Source organism: Rhincodon typus, chromosome 14 (assembly GCF_021869965.1).
Source record: "Rhincodon typus isolate 14 chromosome 14, sRhiTyp1.1, whole genome shotgun sequence".
NCBI classification, from domain to species: domain Eukaryota; kingdom Metazoa; phylum Chordata; class Chondrichthyes; order Orectolobiformes; family Rhincodontidae; genus Rhincodon; species Rhincodon typus.
The window spans coordinates 41,799,139-41,815,089 of record NC_063345.1 but is presented as its reverse complement, the minus strand read 5'-3'; the positions used below and the strand labels follow the sequence as shown (position 1 = coordinate 41,815,089).

General features: G+C 37.4%; 1 protein-coding gene across 2 annotated transcripts in view; it reads left to right on the top strand.

The window, feature by feature from the left end:
- Positions 1-15,658, top strand: part of zdhhc9 (zinc finger DHHC-type palmitoyltransferase 9) — an 83,642-nt gene extending 67,984 nt beyond the window's left edge. For both annotated transcript variants that reach the window (XM_048605395.1, XM_048605396.1), the window contains 4 exons: positions 2,255-2,357; positions 3,708-3,811; positions 6,590-6,671; positions 8,576-15,658. In XM_048605395.1, the coding sequence (XP_048461352.1) occupies positions 2,255-2,357; positions 3,708-3,811; positions 6,590-6,671; positions 8,576-8,800 (514 nt within the window). In that variant the 3' untranslated portion in view covers positions 8,801-15,658. The remainder of the gene's footprint in view (positions 1-2,254; positions 2,358-3,707; positions 3,812-6,589; positions 6,672-8,575) is intronic.
- Positions 15,659-15,951: the final 293 nt, after the last annotated feature.

The following is a 15,951-nucleotide window of genomic DNA, read 5'->3' as shown; positions in this document are numbered from 1 at the left end:
AAGTACTCATTTAGGATCTCGCCCACACCCTCTGCCTCTAAGCACAAGTTGCCTTCTTTATCCTTGAATGGTCCTGCCATCCCCCTAGTTATCCTCTTGTTTTCATCAATGTGTAGAATGCCTTGAGACTCTCTCTTTATAACCCTACTTGCCAAGGTCATTTCATGGCCCCTTCTTACTCTCCTAATTCCCTGCTTGAGTTCTTAATGTTGCCTCTAAAGCCCCTTACCTTTAAATCCATGTCCCCCCTCCCCCAAATCATTGCTATTTCCATCAAAGGGAAAAGTTTCTTAATGAATGATGGCAGTAAAGTAGGAAGTGTTTGGGTTCTGTGCCTGTATGTTCCTGCTCACGTGACTAGCTGTTTTGTTCTTTTTCTTTGTTTTGTTCCATTTTTCTTCTCTTCTCCTTTTTTATATCAAAATTCACCTTCTTATCTGTGGCTGCGATGAATGCGAGAGCGGTTGTGAGGGTCTGCTGTGGTGGCAATGTGGTGGGTCTGGATGTCTGTTCCTCATGGCCATAGTGGCAGCAGTGTTATCGAAGACTTCATTGGAGGATCTGATCCATTTCTCCTGGTGGCAGTGCGGCGGTTTCAGCAATGGCTACAGCAGTAGCGGTATGGTAGTTCTGGTTTGTCCCTCATGGCTATGGCAGCTTCGGGCAGTGACTGAAATGGCAACAGCTTGAGTGACAGTTTCAACGTCAGTGATTTTGTTGGATCGGGTCTGTCCCTCCATGCTGTGGTGGCGATGAAGTGGTTTCAGTGTTGGCTTCAGCAGTGGCAGAGTGGTGGGTCTTAGTTGAGCAGCCTTGGGTATGGCTTCAGCAGTGTCCCATAGCCGCTTAATAAACCCAAATTGCCATAGAGGGAACAAAAGACAACTTCGTATCAATTATTTCTGTAATTCCTGTGACAAAAATGGCACCAAATTGTGGCGACTTGTATACATCTCACTTTATTTTCGTAAATACAAGTGACAATAAATTGCTATGCTATGCTATTCTATTCTAATTCTAAGTTTCTTCCTCTACGATATCTGTATTCCTCATAATTTTATGCATCTCAATTATGTCCTCTTTCAACTTCCATTGCTCTAATGTAAACAACCCGGTCTGTCTAATTTCTCTTCGTAACTGAAACTGCTTCAGCCCAGACAACATCCTGGTAAATCTTCTCTGCACCCCGCAGTGTCATCCCATCCCTCCAACAATGTGGATTCTAGAACTGTACGCAATACACGAGCTGTAGCCGAACAAATTTTTGTTTTACAGTTCCAGCATAACCTCCCTTCTCCTAAAATTCCCCCTGCTTTGGCTAAAAAAGCAAGTAAACCATAGGTGCCTCAACCACTTCATTCACCTGTCCTGATACCTTTTTAAGGGTCTGGTGTGCATGCACACCAAAGTCCCTCTGATTCTACTGTTGTTCATGCATTCCTTTGCCTTGTTTGTGCAATTATGTGAAGCGATGCAAAACATTACAGCAATATAGTAAAGTGCTATAAAAGTCCAAGGTTTTCATTGCTTGTAAATAACTAGCTGTGAATTGATGAGCATTTGTTTCTGCTAGGAACATGCTTTAACAAGCTTGCATGGAAGTGACTGATTTTTTTCAAAAATAAAACCTTTGCATTTTGCTGTTTTTTAGGGAAAGGACCTCAAATATGTAAAAATGTAAGCTTTTGGTATCCCTATAAAATTTAATGCGGCTGTGCTAGATGTATTGAAATGATTTTTTGAAATCCTGGAATAGTATGTAAAAGAGAGCTTACGTTCATAAACTTGACCAGTAGTCAAAGAATGTTGTATTGGGCTGAGTTTAGGAAGGATAGCCATGTGGGGAGGTAGCATTGATAGTAAAATGGAACATTTATCCTTCCTTGAAAGCCTCAAATACTTTTGTAACACTTGAACTTGGGGTCTGGTTCTGTTTATGACCATGTCTGTCTGATTGTCTGAATCTGAGGAGAAGATTTGGCTACTCTTGAGTACTTTAATTTATGCAATTTTAAAAATGCAAATGTCCTTATTACACAGTATTGGAAAATAATTAACAATTACTACTTTGATATTAAGAGTTGCCGTGACTGTTGAGTCAAAATGCCATATCATGGCACTGCTGCTTACCCAAGTAATAGTGATTGTTAGTGCATTGTTTGAAATATTCAGAGCTTGCTGTTGAAATAGAAATGTTATAATTGTATGGAAGTGTATTTACTATTGATTGATCATTCCTTAACTTTTTCATTACGGTACTAGAAGTGGTAATCTGTTTCTTCACGTTATGGTCTGTGATTGGTCTGTCTGGATTTCACACCTATCTTATTGCACTCAACCAGACCACCAATGAAGATGTAAGTAATGTGTGCACAACAGGGGAATGCTTAGGCTTTGGGGCTGTAATTATTCCTAATCAATCAAAATGATGTCTATTTATTATTCTTCTTTATATTTATCTAAAAATGGCAACTTGCAATGTTTATTCCAAAGGCTGAATGTTGCCGGCAATAGTTATGGCTAGCAACATTGGTGATTTATTATTTCAACTTAATTATGTGGTAACTAAATTAAATATTTTTCTGCACTGTTTTATAAATACAGTAATGCTTTCACTTGACTTATTTATATTGGTAACATCTGAACAATGCTTTCATTTATGAAAGCTCCTCATTTTCAAAGGGTGATTTCCACACCAATAATGCTCAGAATGAATTGTTCTGAATCCCAAGACCCTGCTGTTGGATGAAACAGACAGAAATCCTTGAATCTATTGGTCCTGTAGATGCTAGCAGTAGACTGCAAAATATAAGGTTTATATGTCGTACGCAAGCACATCTTGTCATTAATATTAAAACTGTTTCAAGTGGAGTATGACAAATTGATGTAAAAATATCCTTTCATAAATAGATTTTAAAAGAAAAATTTGTACCGATTTATATTGATGCCAAAATGGCTGCTTTTGCTTTCAAGGTAATTCTACAAAACAATGTAATCATTGCTATTTTCCTTCTACAGTCTATTACTTTTCTATATGAATGTTGAACGCTTTTAACTGTAAGGCTTGCATTTATGCCTAACTTTTGCTTTTAAAAATATTGAATAATGAGCCAGCGAACAGTTTGAAAATAAGTATCCTATATGGCTAAATCTTTCCCAATCAGATTCCACTTGCCAACTATTCAGCACAGTACATCCCTTTTGAAATGTGGCATCTGCAATTCTGAACCGATGACTGTGTAAGGCACAAAGCTTTGACAGTAGCTCCTCTTTTGGCATTACTCCAGTTTTGTACTAACAAGCAGTTATTAACACAAATGGGAAATGTAATCATTGTCAAAATATGAGCAGTTAGACCCTGTATTCAGTATTTTCGAACACTGTTTTGACTTCTAAAATACAAGCCAAGTCTGACTTTTCATGTAGTCATCATTATTATTGGTTTTAATTTATTGGGTGATACTCCATTGAAGCAGTGTTCAATGTTATGTGACAGATGAAGTGTAGCTGTAACTAGTACTTTGATTTATTCTGAGGGAAACCACTGTCTTTAACTTTAAATAGTCAGTGCTGGTACATAGAATGATCCACGTGCTCAGATAGCAAGAATGGTAATGCTGAAAAATTGTATCTATGTAGCTGGAGCTGAGTGCTTAGTGTTTGAAAATATTATTACTTTCAAAAATGTTTTAATTTGCCTTTCACAGATTAAGGGTTCTTGGTCAGGAAAAAATGGAATTCATAATCCTTACAGCCATGATGGTGTGTTAAAAAATTGTTGTGAGATCCTATGTGGACCAGTGCCACCAAGGTAAGAAAGACAAAAACCACAATAGCTAGGGCTTCTGTAAATCAGAAACAAAAACAGAAATTGCTGGAAAAGTTCAGCAGGTCTGGCAGCATCTGTGGCAAGAAGTCAGAGCTAATGTTTCGGGTCGAGTGACCCTTCCTCAGAACTGAAGATATTTTGCACAGAACTTGAAATCGCAGGATAATGATAATGATATCTAAATGATATCCAAACTGCTGAGTAGGAGTTTAGCAATCTGTGTCTGGGCCAACGTTCATTTGGTCCACAACCAACAGCACCTCAACATTTAGTTACTTCCCTCTTTAGTATTTGAGGGACCTCCTTTACTGTGCACAAAGCAGCTACCTTATTTGCCATGTTTTTTTTATTTATTCCTGATTATTGTGATTTGAGTTTTTTGTGTTGGTAAGGTCAGTATTTATTAGTGGTGAACTACTGTCTTTAGCTTCTGAAGTCCATGTCCATGGACCTGCAGTGTTGTTAGGAAAATAGTTCCAGGATTTTGCCCTCGTGACGGGGAAATAACGGTGATCTATTTCCAAATCAGGATGGTTTGTGACTTGGGTGTGGAAGTCAAGGAGAAGCGTTACTGCTACTGCAGTTTCAGTGATACTAATGTCATTGAATATCATGGGACAATGGTTAGATTCTTACTTTGTTAGCAATAGCCATTGTCTGCCAATTGTGTGGCATGAATATTATTTGCCACTTAACTTCTTACCTATTATTGAGGTCTTGTTGCATGTGAGCATAGACTGTTTTGTATCCAATTTGAAAAGCCCCACTTCTGACCTTCTGGAGGAGGAAGAGTCATTGTTGAGCAGCTGTAGATGGGTGGTAATAGGGCAGTATACTAAAGTGCTCTGTGATGTTCTGGGGCTGGAATGATTGACTTCCAACAGTCTCATCTATCCTATATATAGAATGCAGCTCTAACCAGTTTTATCCCCAGATTTTCATAGCTGTAACTTTTGTTAGGAGTCACTCAAGTGCGCTCTGTTTGGCCCTGCAGTGGGATCTGGAGCCAGGTTGCCCTGTTAGTACCCAAACTGAGTATCAGTGCACAGATTGCTAAGTAGGTGCTGTTTGACTGTACTTTTGATGACACTTTTTCCATCTGTGTGTAGAATGATGGAGTAGTAATTATGGGTTTAGCTGTTTTACTGTTGGCATCCACCTCAATGTGGAAAATTGCAGTGTTGTAGCTATATTGGAATAGCTTAGCTAAGGATGTAGCTAGTTCCTAAGCACAGTTTTGGTACTACAGCTGGGATGTTCCATTTTGTATCCAGTAGTCAGCTATTTCGTTATGAATTGAATTATTTTAAAGATGATCAGATTACATCATCTACTTGGCACTTTTGACTAAATCAACAGGAGACTTTCTTCCTAATGACTGACCTAAACCCATGAAACTTCTTGCAATCTGGAGAAAATGTTGGGGATTTTCAGGGATGCTCCCTCCTGACTGTATAATCAGTGTGCCAGCTTTATCTGGTAATGGGAGAGTCTGAGGAATGGCTGTAAAGTATGGTGCAGTGAGTATGACAGTATGTCTGATACTCCTTACATGACTAATTGGTGAGAAGGAACAGGTGGATTGTGCCTCATTCAATGCTAGGTAGCCCATCTGGTTTCATCTGTTTTTGACTTTGCTGTAGCAGTGTGAAATGGCACAAGTGGCTTTCTGATAGAGGGCAAATAAAAGTCAACTGCATTGGCATGTGGGTCTGGAGTTGTGTGTAGGATGACCGGTTTCTTTCCCTGAAGTTTAGTCATAAAATCAGGTGGGATTTTATGACAGTCAATTAAGACCTAGAATTTTATTCCAGATTTATTTAATTGATTTTCAATCATTTCAATTACTGTCGTTCAGTTAGAATGTAGGGTATTAGTGCAGGCATCTGAATTACTAGTCTGGTCACATTACCACTGTTATGCAAGTATACCATAATCCCCCTTGTCATGCTTACACAATAATTAATTTGCTGCGAAGAACATTGTTCTGAGAATTTAAAAAGCATTGAAGAAATTGTTTTGAATTATTTTGCAGTTTCACGCCGGTCCTCATTTTTCCACAAAATCTAGAAGTGTAGAAATCTTCTGAGAAATAAGAAGCAAGTTATTTTTGCTGAGTAAGAACTGTCCATTGCACTGCCTGAGTGCTTCCTTTGGTTGTGATTTTTAAATTAAGGCAGTCCTCCTATTCCAGTGGATCATAGGAATATCAAAGACCCCATGACCACGTTCAGAGAAGAACAAGGAGTTCTACCAGTACCCTATCTGCTGCTCCTTAAAATGCCAGAAGTGATATGTCACTGTTGAACTTGCTGTTTTTGGAATTTTACAATATGCAAATTGACTGCCTGGCTTGCATCAGATTTTTTGGACAAATACTTTGACTTTGTGCTAAACAAAAACTAAGTGTATTTTGACGTTCTTCAATTTTGAACTGGACATTGGCAGATCACCATTGTCTGTCCACATCAAATACTTATAAATAAATCTTGTGAAATGTAGCTTCAGATCGTTTTATAAATGCTATTGCATTACATGTTTCAAAAGTAGAGAATATGGTGCCGCTAACTGGCAACACTCCATCCCATTTGTGCCACCAGTATATGCTATTGTTTAAAATTCTTGCTCGCACTCGCACTCACACTCGCAGTCGTGGTCTCTGTGTCATTCCAGTTCCTACCCTCACCACATGTTACCATTAAAAGGAAGTAAAAGGTTTTATTTAATTAGGAATCAATACCAAGCCTGTTTCTTTTTCAGTGTTCTTGACAGGAGAGGACTTATTCAGGATGAGACTGGTGTTACTGCTAACCGAATTGCAAGTACAGCGCCACCGATGACGGTAAGACCCAATTGACATCGGTGTTTTGGATACTTTGACACTCAGTTAAAAACTAAAATATGGGCTAAGAAGAAACATTGTAAGTCATTTTCATTCTTAGGAACAAGTTATGAGGTAAAAGCACAAAGCTGATTAAAGAAGCAATTGTGTGCATTCCTGTGGGAGAAAATTGTTGGAGATTTGATGGGAAGGATTAGGTTTGCCAGATTTCATTGCTTGGATGCAGGTACAGGCAATAAAATTTATTGAGGGGCGTTCACCTGCATTATTTGAGTGTAACTTGAGCACAAGCTACTCAGTGCCTTAGTCAAGGACAGCTATGTCGCTAATTACTGACATTTGAGGTTCTAACCTCTGGTTTGGGTTGGGGTTTAAAGATGCCATTTCAAAATGGAAATCTGACTGTGATTCCTCCTGCAATCTACACCCGAATAAATTGACTGCTGCTTGTTTTGCTGCTTATTTGACTCTACTTTTTGCACTTGCCTTCAAAAATTGGTGCACTTTAAATGCACTGGATATGGCACAAGCCATGGGCCCTGATAACATTCCAGCAACAGTACAGAAGACTTGTTGAGAACTTGCTGCATGCCTAGCTAAGCTGCTGAAGGTTAGTGGTAACGCTACTGTAGCAGCCAACTGTCAAAGTGGAAAATTGTTCAGCCAGGTCCTGCCTGTGAAAAGCAGGACAAATTCACTTTAGCCAATTACAGTCCCGTCAGTCTACCCTCGATCATCAGTAAACTGACAATACCTTCTGTCAACAGCGCTGTCAGACACTTGTTCGGCAATAATTTGTTCACTGACACGGTTTGTACTTTGCCAGACCTCATTAGTTCCTGACTTCTTCATGCAAGGTTAGCCACAGCAACATCCCAGTGGTGCAGTGATGAAATTCAGCATGAAAAGTTGTGTGTGATTTGCTGGTATAAGCAGAGAAGCTAACCTCCCTGTCTCACTTTAAGAGAAAATACACACCAGGCTGTAAGGGTATCACAATGTGCAAAGCGTGGGCTTCTGTGGAATATCAAGATCTGTAAAAGAAAATTTTTTGATGTCAGGTGTATGCAATGCAGAGATCGGAATAAAGGGAACCATATATCTCAACTCAATTCCTGTCCAGATTGAGGAAACATCTGTAATTGGATGTATTCATAATTACTGGAAAATCCTACTTGATTGTAATTGTTTTTTTTTTGATTTGAGGTCAAAGCTTATGCCTGACAGTAGCTGAGACAGTAGTTTAGACTTTAAAGGGCATCTTTGCAAACGTAGCATTCTTGATTAGGTTGTCTCTGAAAAATGTCCAATTTGTTAGTGATTATTTCAAATACTTATCAGAAAATTCTGGGTTTGGGCATCTTGCAACTTCCCAGCAATATCCCAAATTCATTGGTGAAGCTGAGAAGAAAGTCAGAACTATCAAAGTACTATTAAGGAAGATGAAGACTTTCAAATTGCACTTAGAAATTACAGAATTACGCCAGTGCAATATGGGTTAGCACTGTCAGAAGTGTTGTGGGCAGAAAGGTCTGAACTCTGATTCTGATTATCTTGAAAAGCAAATTAGGTGTTGCTGTCAGCCTTCCAGGCCTGCAACTATAAAGCTCTTATATGTTCCCACCATTTATCTGCATGTGCGTGGGCAGGTACAATGCATCATTTATTGTATGCTCTGGAATACCAAGCTCTGTTGACTTTGAAATTCATAATCATCGCCCCAAGTTTGTCACAAGAACTGCATTGCTTAACATGTGCATTTGTGCACATTCACTTTTTTAAAAAGCCACATTTTATTAGGACCGTTTTAATGATTGATTGCTGTAATAATTTGTTTCTTTTCCATCCATGTAGATAGTTGAAGGCTGCAATGGTAAATTTTCCTACTGTTTCTCTTTCATTAGGCAAGTAGAACTCCATTGATACCCAACGAACAGGCACCAGTAAAAGAAAATCCTGTGGTACCTGGGCAAACTGAACAGGATGCAAAAGAGACAGTACCATCACCTGACACGAAGAAACGACTTCCATCTACACAACCAGTGGACTTAAATATGCAGTCTGGCACTATTGCCCTGCAAAGGAATGCAGTTACAAAAGAAGCTTTATACCAGGGGCATACCTTCTAGTAAATTTTGTTCCTGAACTAAGTGCAAAAAAGACTTGATGCACAAAAAAGAAGTTGGAAGACAGTTCATCTAGCTAAACTAAGATGCAAATTGGTTTGATACTGCAATTTCCATCTGATCAGTATTGTACGTTTTATTTTACGAAGGAATTTTTAGGGTTGTAGCTAATGAGAAGTAACTGCAGATGAGGAATATCGAAGATAGGTTTCTGAGCATTTTGACCCTTTCAAGGCCAATTTACCCATTCGTGGCCAAATCTGTCTCTTCATAAATTACATTTATTATTTTAATTCAGAATATAAAAACACGTGACAGATGAAGTTTGCAAAAGATTTAACTAATCAAGTGTCTATTTATTACCCACGTAATATATTGTAACATCATGAAAATGACTGGCAGGTAAATATCATGTGAATACCTCATTTATTCTGAGTTCCAGGTGGGTACTATGCAAAACATGTCTATGTTTAGAGCTGACCAGTTTGACTTTAAATGTCACTGATTACAGGCATGTTACGAGTGATAAGCTATCAATTTTAAATGGTTGTGAGAAGTGTGTGTGTGTGAGAGAGTCTCCTTGGGTTTATGAACTTTATATTTAGGTTAAGTAACATTGAACTTAATATTCCAGGTAGAGTGATACAATTTTTTTAAAAGCCAAATTGTGAACTAATGCTGCCATTGGATGTTTTCATGAAATTACAATCTGACACTTGTGGTGTATGTTGTTTTTACTAGTGGATTGTGAACTGGGGCCACTCCTATATTAACATTAATATACAAAATACATGTGGCTTAAATAACGTGGCCAGGAGGAATAGTTACTATAAAATTAAACCTCTACATTCCTGTGCGATTTATAAGATGGAGCCATAGTTTCACAAGTCATTCTACCGTGTAATTGTAAATGATGGAGTGCTCAGGTGCAAGACAGCAGACAAAAGCGAAGTTGGAAACAGAATCTTATGGTTCAAGTTTGTTACCAAAATCACTCATTTGTTTTAAATTAACAAATCCATTCTATTTGGGAGTACTTGCTATGAGGGAATATTTTGACTTAAGGGAAAGTATATATAGTTTGGTGCCATTTATAATTTAATAGAAAAAATGTTGTGCAACTACAGTTAAGGTATACCTAGAAAATTAGGTTTTCCCTTTTAATTGTTGCTAATTAGACAGTCTTTCTATTGTCCAAAGATGACTAAAGTGGTTTCTTAAGACTACCAAATTTCAACAAAGACCCAAGAGGAAGCAGTGGCCTTGCCCAAAGGCTGAAATCCCTGAACTCCAAGCTGTGTTGGAACTCTTTTTTTTTTTTTTTTTTTTTTAATTTTAAAGCTTCAAACTGAGGCATATACACAAGACTGAGACTGACAAACATGCTTGTGCTCCTAATCTCTTCTGAGCAGACAACAGTGCCTTTCATGATACTGAATTCAACCATTTTGAAATTTATTATATCTTTTGGCGATGTGACTATAATGTGTTAATGGTAATAAGAATAGAATTGTGGTGTCAGTGAAAATGGTAATTCCATTTAGTTTATTTCAGTCATCCAGTTGTACGGAATTCAATTAGCTTATACATTATTGCACATATTTAAGTACTGCTAAGTGCTGCAATGGTTTTAATAAAGCAATTCTATTCCATAATTCTCCATGGTATACAGGAAGAACTGTAGTGCTGAAGCCACACTGACCCCAACGAGAATTTGATTTTCTTGTATGTGATTTTTGTTCCAAGTGTAAACCAGATTTTTGGAACCAAAATCTAGATTTTTCTGTTTAAAAGATATCAAATGTAAATGATCAGATGCCTAGAACTATATTGTTGCAGTGTTAAACATTATGAAGTACAGTAAGCTGTTATTTGGCATGCTGGGAGAATGGGTGGTGCCAATTAAATTAAAACTGCTGTTTGGTGAGTTGTGTTACTCTGACCATAACAGCAGAGGTTTTTCAATCTTTCAGGGGAGAGAAGCAGCTGGACAGTCGAGCCCTAGCACAGCATGCCATTCCACCTGGCATTTATTTTGGGGCAGGGAAAGAAAAGGCTGTCAATTTTTTTTTGAGTAGATTATCTTTGTTCAGGCTCAACAACCAAAACTGACCCAGTAATTTTCATGTGCAAAGTAGGAGCAGCTTCAGATTTATGACCTACTGTTCTTAATGCATTTTTTTAAAAAAATGATGTTAAAAGTGACCAGCTTTTGTTGTTTTAAACAAAAATATCAAAATTCTAGTTGATAGAGTAAATGTTGTTAATCAGCATTCTGTAATTTCATGTCGATGACTTTTTGTACTGCACTTGGTTATGTAGGAGATATAATGTTTCATTTAACAGATTGCAACGTTTTGAAGCACATCTTGCAAAGATTAAACATTAATCATGCACCACTTGGCATGCATTTGGGAGGAGCATCAGCTTTTCTTGCTTGCCATGTTTTCAACTGACAAATTTTGATTTGAATAGTGAGGTTTATGAATTTTACATACCTGATGACTGATTCGGACTACTTCATAGCTGGTTGTTTCAATGTTTTTGACCTAAACAAATCCCAGTCAATTGAAGATTACATAATTTGAATTAATGTCTTAAATAATGTAGTTTCTATTCTCAAAACACCAACCAAATTTAGTTCTATTTGACTGTTTGTGAGGCTGCTTTTCTTAAGCAAGAACCTAATCTGATTATTCCTCCAGTACTTTTTCTAAAACACTCTTTTGGCCAAATGGTGGGAAAGCACTTTAGAAGTTAAATTCCCTCTCAGTCAGTTTTTTTTTTTCATGGTGTCAATAAAGATTCATTTGAAACTAGCCAAATAAACATTTGCCCTAGTGACCTAGATTTGAGTGCAATACGTGTTTGAGAGGTTACTTTTCTTAGGGAATTTGATGTACATGTCATGATGAACGGTAACACAAATAATCTTCAATATTGGACCTTCTTTCCATCCTTTGGATCTTGGCATTTGTTCAATTAATCAGTGTACAAAATGATTTTAAGATCAACGTTTGGATGGAGTCAATGAAATTGGAGGGAGAATAAATTTCAATGAAGGGAGAAGAGTCCATGCTTTTAATGGAATGCTAATGCACAAATAGGTGATGTGAATTTATCTTCCTTTCTCTCATCCTGTAATCACTTTGTGTAAAATCTTTCTGGGAATTCTTGAGAAATTAGGCCTTTTAAAGTAAAATTTGAAGATTTAAAAATAGCACAGTTGTGGGCATATAGTCACTTCTAATTCTGTAGGTATCTTGGCTATTACTTGATGATGCTATGTGACCTGTTGGAATATCTTTTTTGTTCTGAAATAACACTCCAGTGTATGCTACATATTGGCATTGCACCTTTTTAATAAGGAAGTTTTAAATATTCAACTTCAATTGAGCAGATATTTTCGAAGTTTCAGCACTTTATAACTGAACAATTCAGAATTTTCGAGTCAGAGTCATCACACAAGGAAACAGACCCTTTGGTCCAACTAGTCCATGCTGACCATGTTCCCAAACTAAACAAGTCTCACTTGCCTGTGTTTGGCTCACATCCCTAGAAACTTTTTTATTATTCATGCATTTATCCAAATGTCTTTTACATGCTGTGACTGTACCTGCATTCACCACTTCCTCCCTCTGGCAGTTCATTCCGCACACGAATCGATGTGTTTTTAAAAAAAATTTGCCCCTCAAATACTCTTGCAAAACTTTCTCCTTTTTATCTTAAAAAAAACCCTTTAGTTTTGAACTGCCCCACCCTAGGGATAAAAACCCTTGCTGTTCATCTTATCTACATACTTCATGATTTTATAAACTTCAGTAAGGTCACCCCTCAACCTCTTACACTCTTTGGAGGGGGTCTCAGCCTATCCAGCCCATTTTCATAACTCGAACCTTCCATTCCCAGCAATGTCCCGGTGAATCTTTTCTGAACCCTGACCAATTTAATAACATTCTTGCTATAGCAGGGCAACCAGAACTGCATGCTACTCCACAAGAGGCCTGACCAGTGTCTTGTATAACCTCAAAATGATGGTCTAACTTTAAGGATATGCTGACTACTTTGATCTGAAACTAAATTGCAAGGTAAATTATGTGTACTCCACTAGAAAGTGCATATTTGCATTTTATTTAGTACATTTCCCTATTCTAGAGGCTACAGTGCAGTGTTTTTAAAATTTGGATAAGGAAAGGACAGCTCAATTTTCTTGCAAAATATACTTGTATTTAGCCATTTGGAAATTAAATTTCCATTTCTTCAGTAACCAATATTGTAATTTATGAGGAAAATGTTTAATTTTGATAAAATCTAGATGACAAATGAAGAATTCAGAATCATTACAATTGAAAACAATTAGCTAAAATTGTACACCCTCTTTCCAAATATTTTCCCTCTAGTGCTGAAATCTGATTAATTTAAATTTGTGTTCAGTTGGTCTATACTAAAGAAAAATGACTGTGACATTTTTGTTTTTAGTAGCCCAATCAAATTATCTCCTTTAAAAGCTACCTCCAATAATCTTTTTCTTCCAGTGATGACTGTGCATTCTTCGTCCTACCTGATCATGCCCTTTTCCTCTTTGCAAAGTTATCCTCTTTTTCCTCTTGTTCCAGGCCGTCACCACCATCACCAAATATCATCACAGTTCAGAGATGCACAAGATCCTCAATCTTAAAATCCTTGCTGCTACTCTGTTTCAGAGGTTTTCTCATCCTTTTGTAGATTTGAACATTTAAACCTATGAACAGATAAATTTGAAGCAATAGTAGGCTATTTGGCTGACTAAGGCGGTTCGTAAGATCTGATACGATCATGAATGATCTGATTGTGACTTAAGCTCCACTTCCCTGCTTATGCCTGATAGATCCTTGACGAATAAGGGAATCAGAAAATAACCATCTCTGTCCTTTTCAAAGAAAAAATTGCAGTGACCCTGTCTCTGCTGCCCTGGGAAAGAAAATCCCAATGACTTTTTATTTTGTAGAATCCCTCAATTTGTACCCCTCAATGCTTCGCTCGCGAGCTCTCTCTCTCGCACGTTTTCTCTCTCTCTCTCTCTCTCTCTTCCACCCCCCCACCCCCATCTTGATAGGAGACATCGATTTGTTTTTAAATAGTATCTGCTAGTTCTAGTCATTCTCATAGGACAAACATCTTTCCAGTATCCACCCTGTCAAGTTGCCACAAGATCTTAGATTCTTCACTCTGATCGCTGCTTCTCCTCCTAAATTCCTTTGGGTACAGGCCAAACCCCTCCCAGCTATTACCCATAAGACAACTCTTTTTCTCCCCAGAAGTCAGTCAAGTGCTGTTTTTAATGCTATTATGTCATTCCTTAAATAAGGAGACCAAAATTGTACTCCGTACTCTAGGTGTGTTCTTACCAATGCTCTTTATGACTGAAGCACAAATCCCTAACTTTTAATATTCCATTCCAGTAGATGACAGCATTTCATTTGTCTTCCTGATCAATTTCTATACTTGGTATGATAGTATACCATCTAGTATTTTAAATTTTTTTTTATTCATCATGCCAATATTAGCATGTTCACATTTTCCCCCATTATTCCCACACTAGGTTTTTTTTTTTGTGTGGCTAACTGTTGAGCCAATCTGTATCCATTTTGTGGAGTTCTTGTGTCCTCTTCACAACTTGGTTTTCCTACTTATCTTTGATTCTTCAACAAATTCAGCGACCATACTTTTCAGTTCCTTCATCCAAATTATTTTTATAGCTTCTAAATAGTTGATTCCTGTTGCATTCCACACATTACATCTTGCCAACCAGAAAATTATTTATTTTTGGCCTACTTTTTAGTTTCATTTTACTTAAACAGCTCACTGTCCAAGCTGATGTGTTGCCTCCTACACCATAAGTTTTTATTTGGCATTATAACTTTTGTGTCACCCCAGCAAATGACTTCTGGAAATCAAGTACACCAGATCTACAAGTGTTCCTTTATCCATGTCACTTGTTTAGTCCTCAAATAAATCTAGTCTTTTAAAAAAAACCAAACCTTTTTTAAAAAAACATTAATGCAGTCTGTCAGAGACATGGTTTTGTGAAAGGGCAATTCATGCTTGACTAAGATCTCTTTAATACTAGATTCCAGCATTTCACTTATGCCAGATTTTAAGATGTTTTCATTGTCTCCTTTATGGTCCCTTTCTATTTTGCAGCCCATTTATCTCTATCTCACTCCTATCTCTCCCTATTTTAGTCAGTATTCCCATCTTCAGGTCTTGCTGGTAGTCTCTCCAGCTTGTGCATTATCATTGTGTGATTTCCCAATTTTGCACAAAGTGCCACACGAAGACTTCTACATTCTGCTCTGAGTAAGGAATGTTCTGGTTGGAAATAACTTAAGTGTGTAAATTCCTATTGCAAAGTGCAGCAGTGTAAAAATTGTTTAGTGAAAATGAGGGTGAAAGCTGGAGGGACACTTGTGTTCATCCATGAAGTAAATGGAAAATTCTGACTGCCTGTAGGGAGAAATGTGTATGCAGAAGTTTACAACCAGCTCCTGTTCATCTTTAACTGGTTTAATTGTAGTAAACATGAAAAGTGTTTCATTTTTAAAGGAGTTAATTCCATTTTACAATGGCACTTTTTTGGAATTACAAAATGCTGGGTTTGAGGTTCATCTAAATATAGGAGAAAGGACTTCTATCTAGTAGCAGCATTGCATTGGGAAAGAGACTGCCTGCGCTTTGCGGTTGGATAGTTTAAGTCTTCACGTGATTTCTTATTAACTATTTTTCACCGGTTTTGTTTATGGTCAAATGAGAATCTTGAAGTCCTAAGTTTTCAATACTCTAAATGTGAAGCTTGACAGAAATAAATTTAGTTTTGCCTCATCTCTATTGTTTCAGTGGTACTGAACTGTCTTTAAGGTTTTTTTAATGCATTGACTTTTGCTTGATCACTCAAGAAAACATTATTTGAGGGGAATACAATGGCTTTGAGTGTAAGATATCAGAATTTTACTAAATATATTCAGACACTTGTTATAAAGTGTGAATTTAAAATATTTTATCCCGCACAGATTGGAACTGTTTTAATATTGAACCTAAACACCATGCCTGCTATGCTGAAAAGGGCTCAGTCAAGTTTTACTTGTAATGAAGAATCTATCCCTATCAAAGGTTTG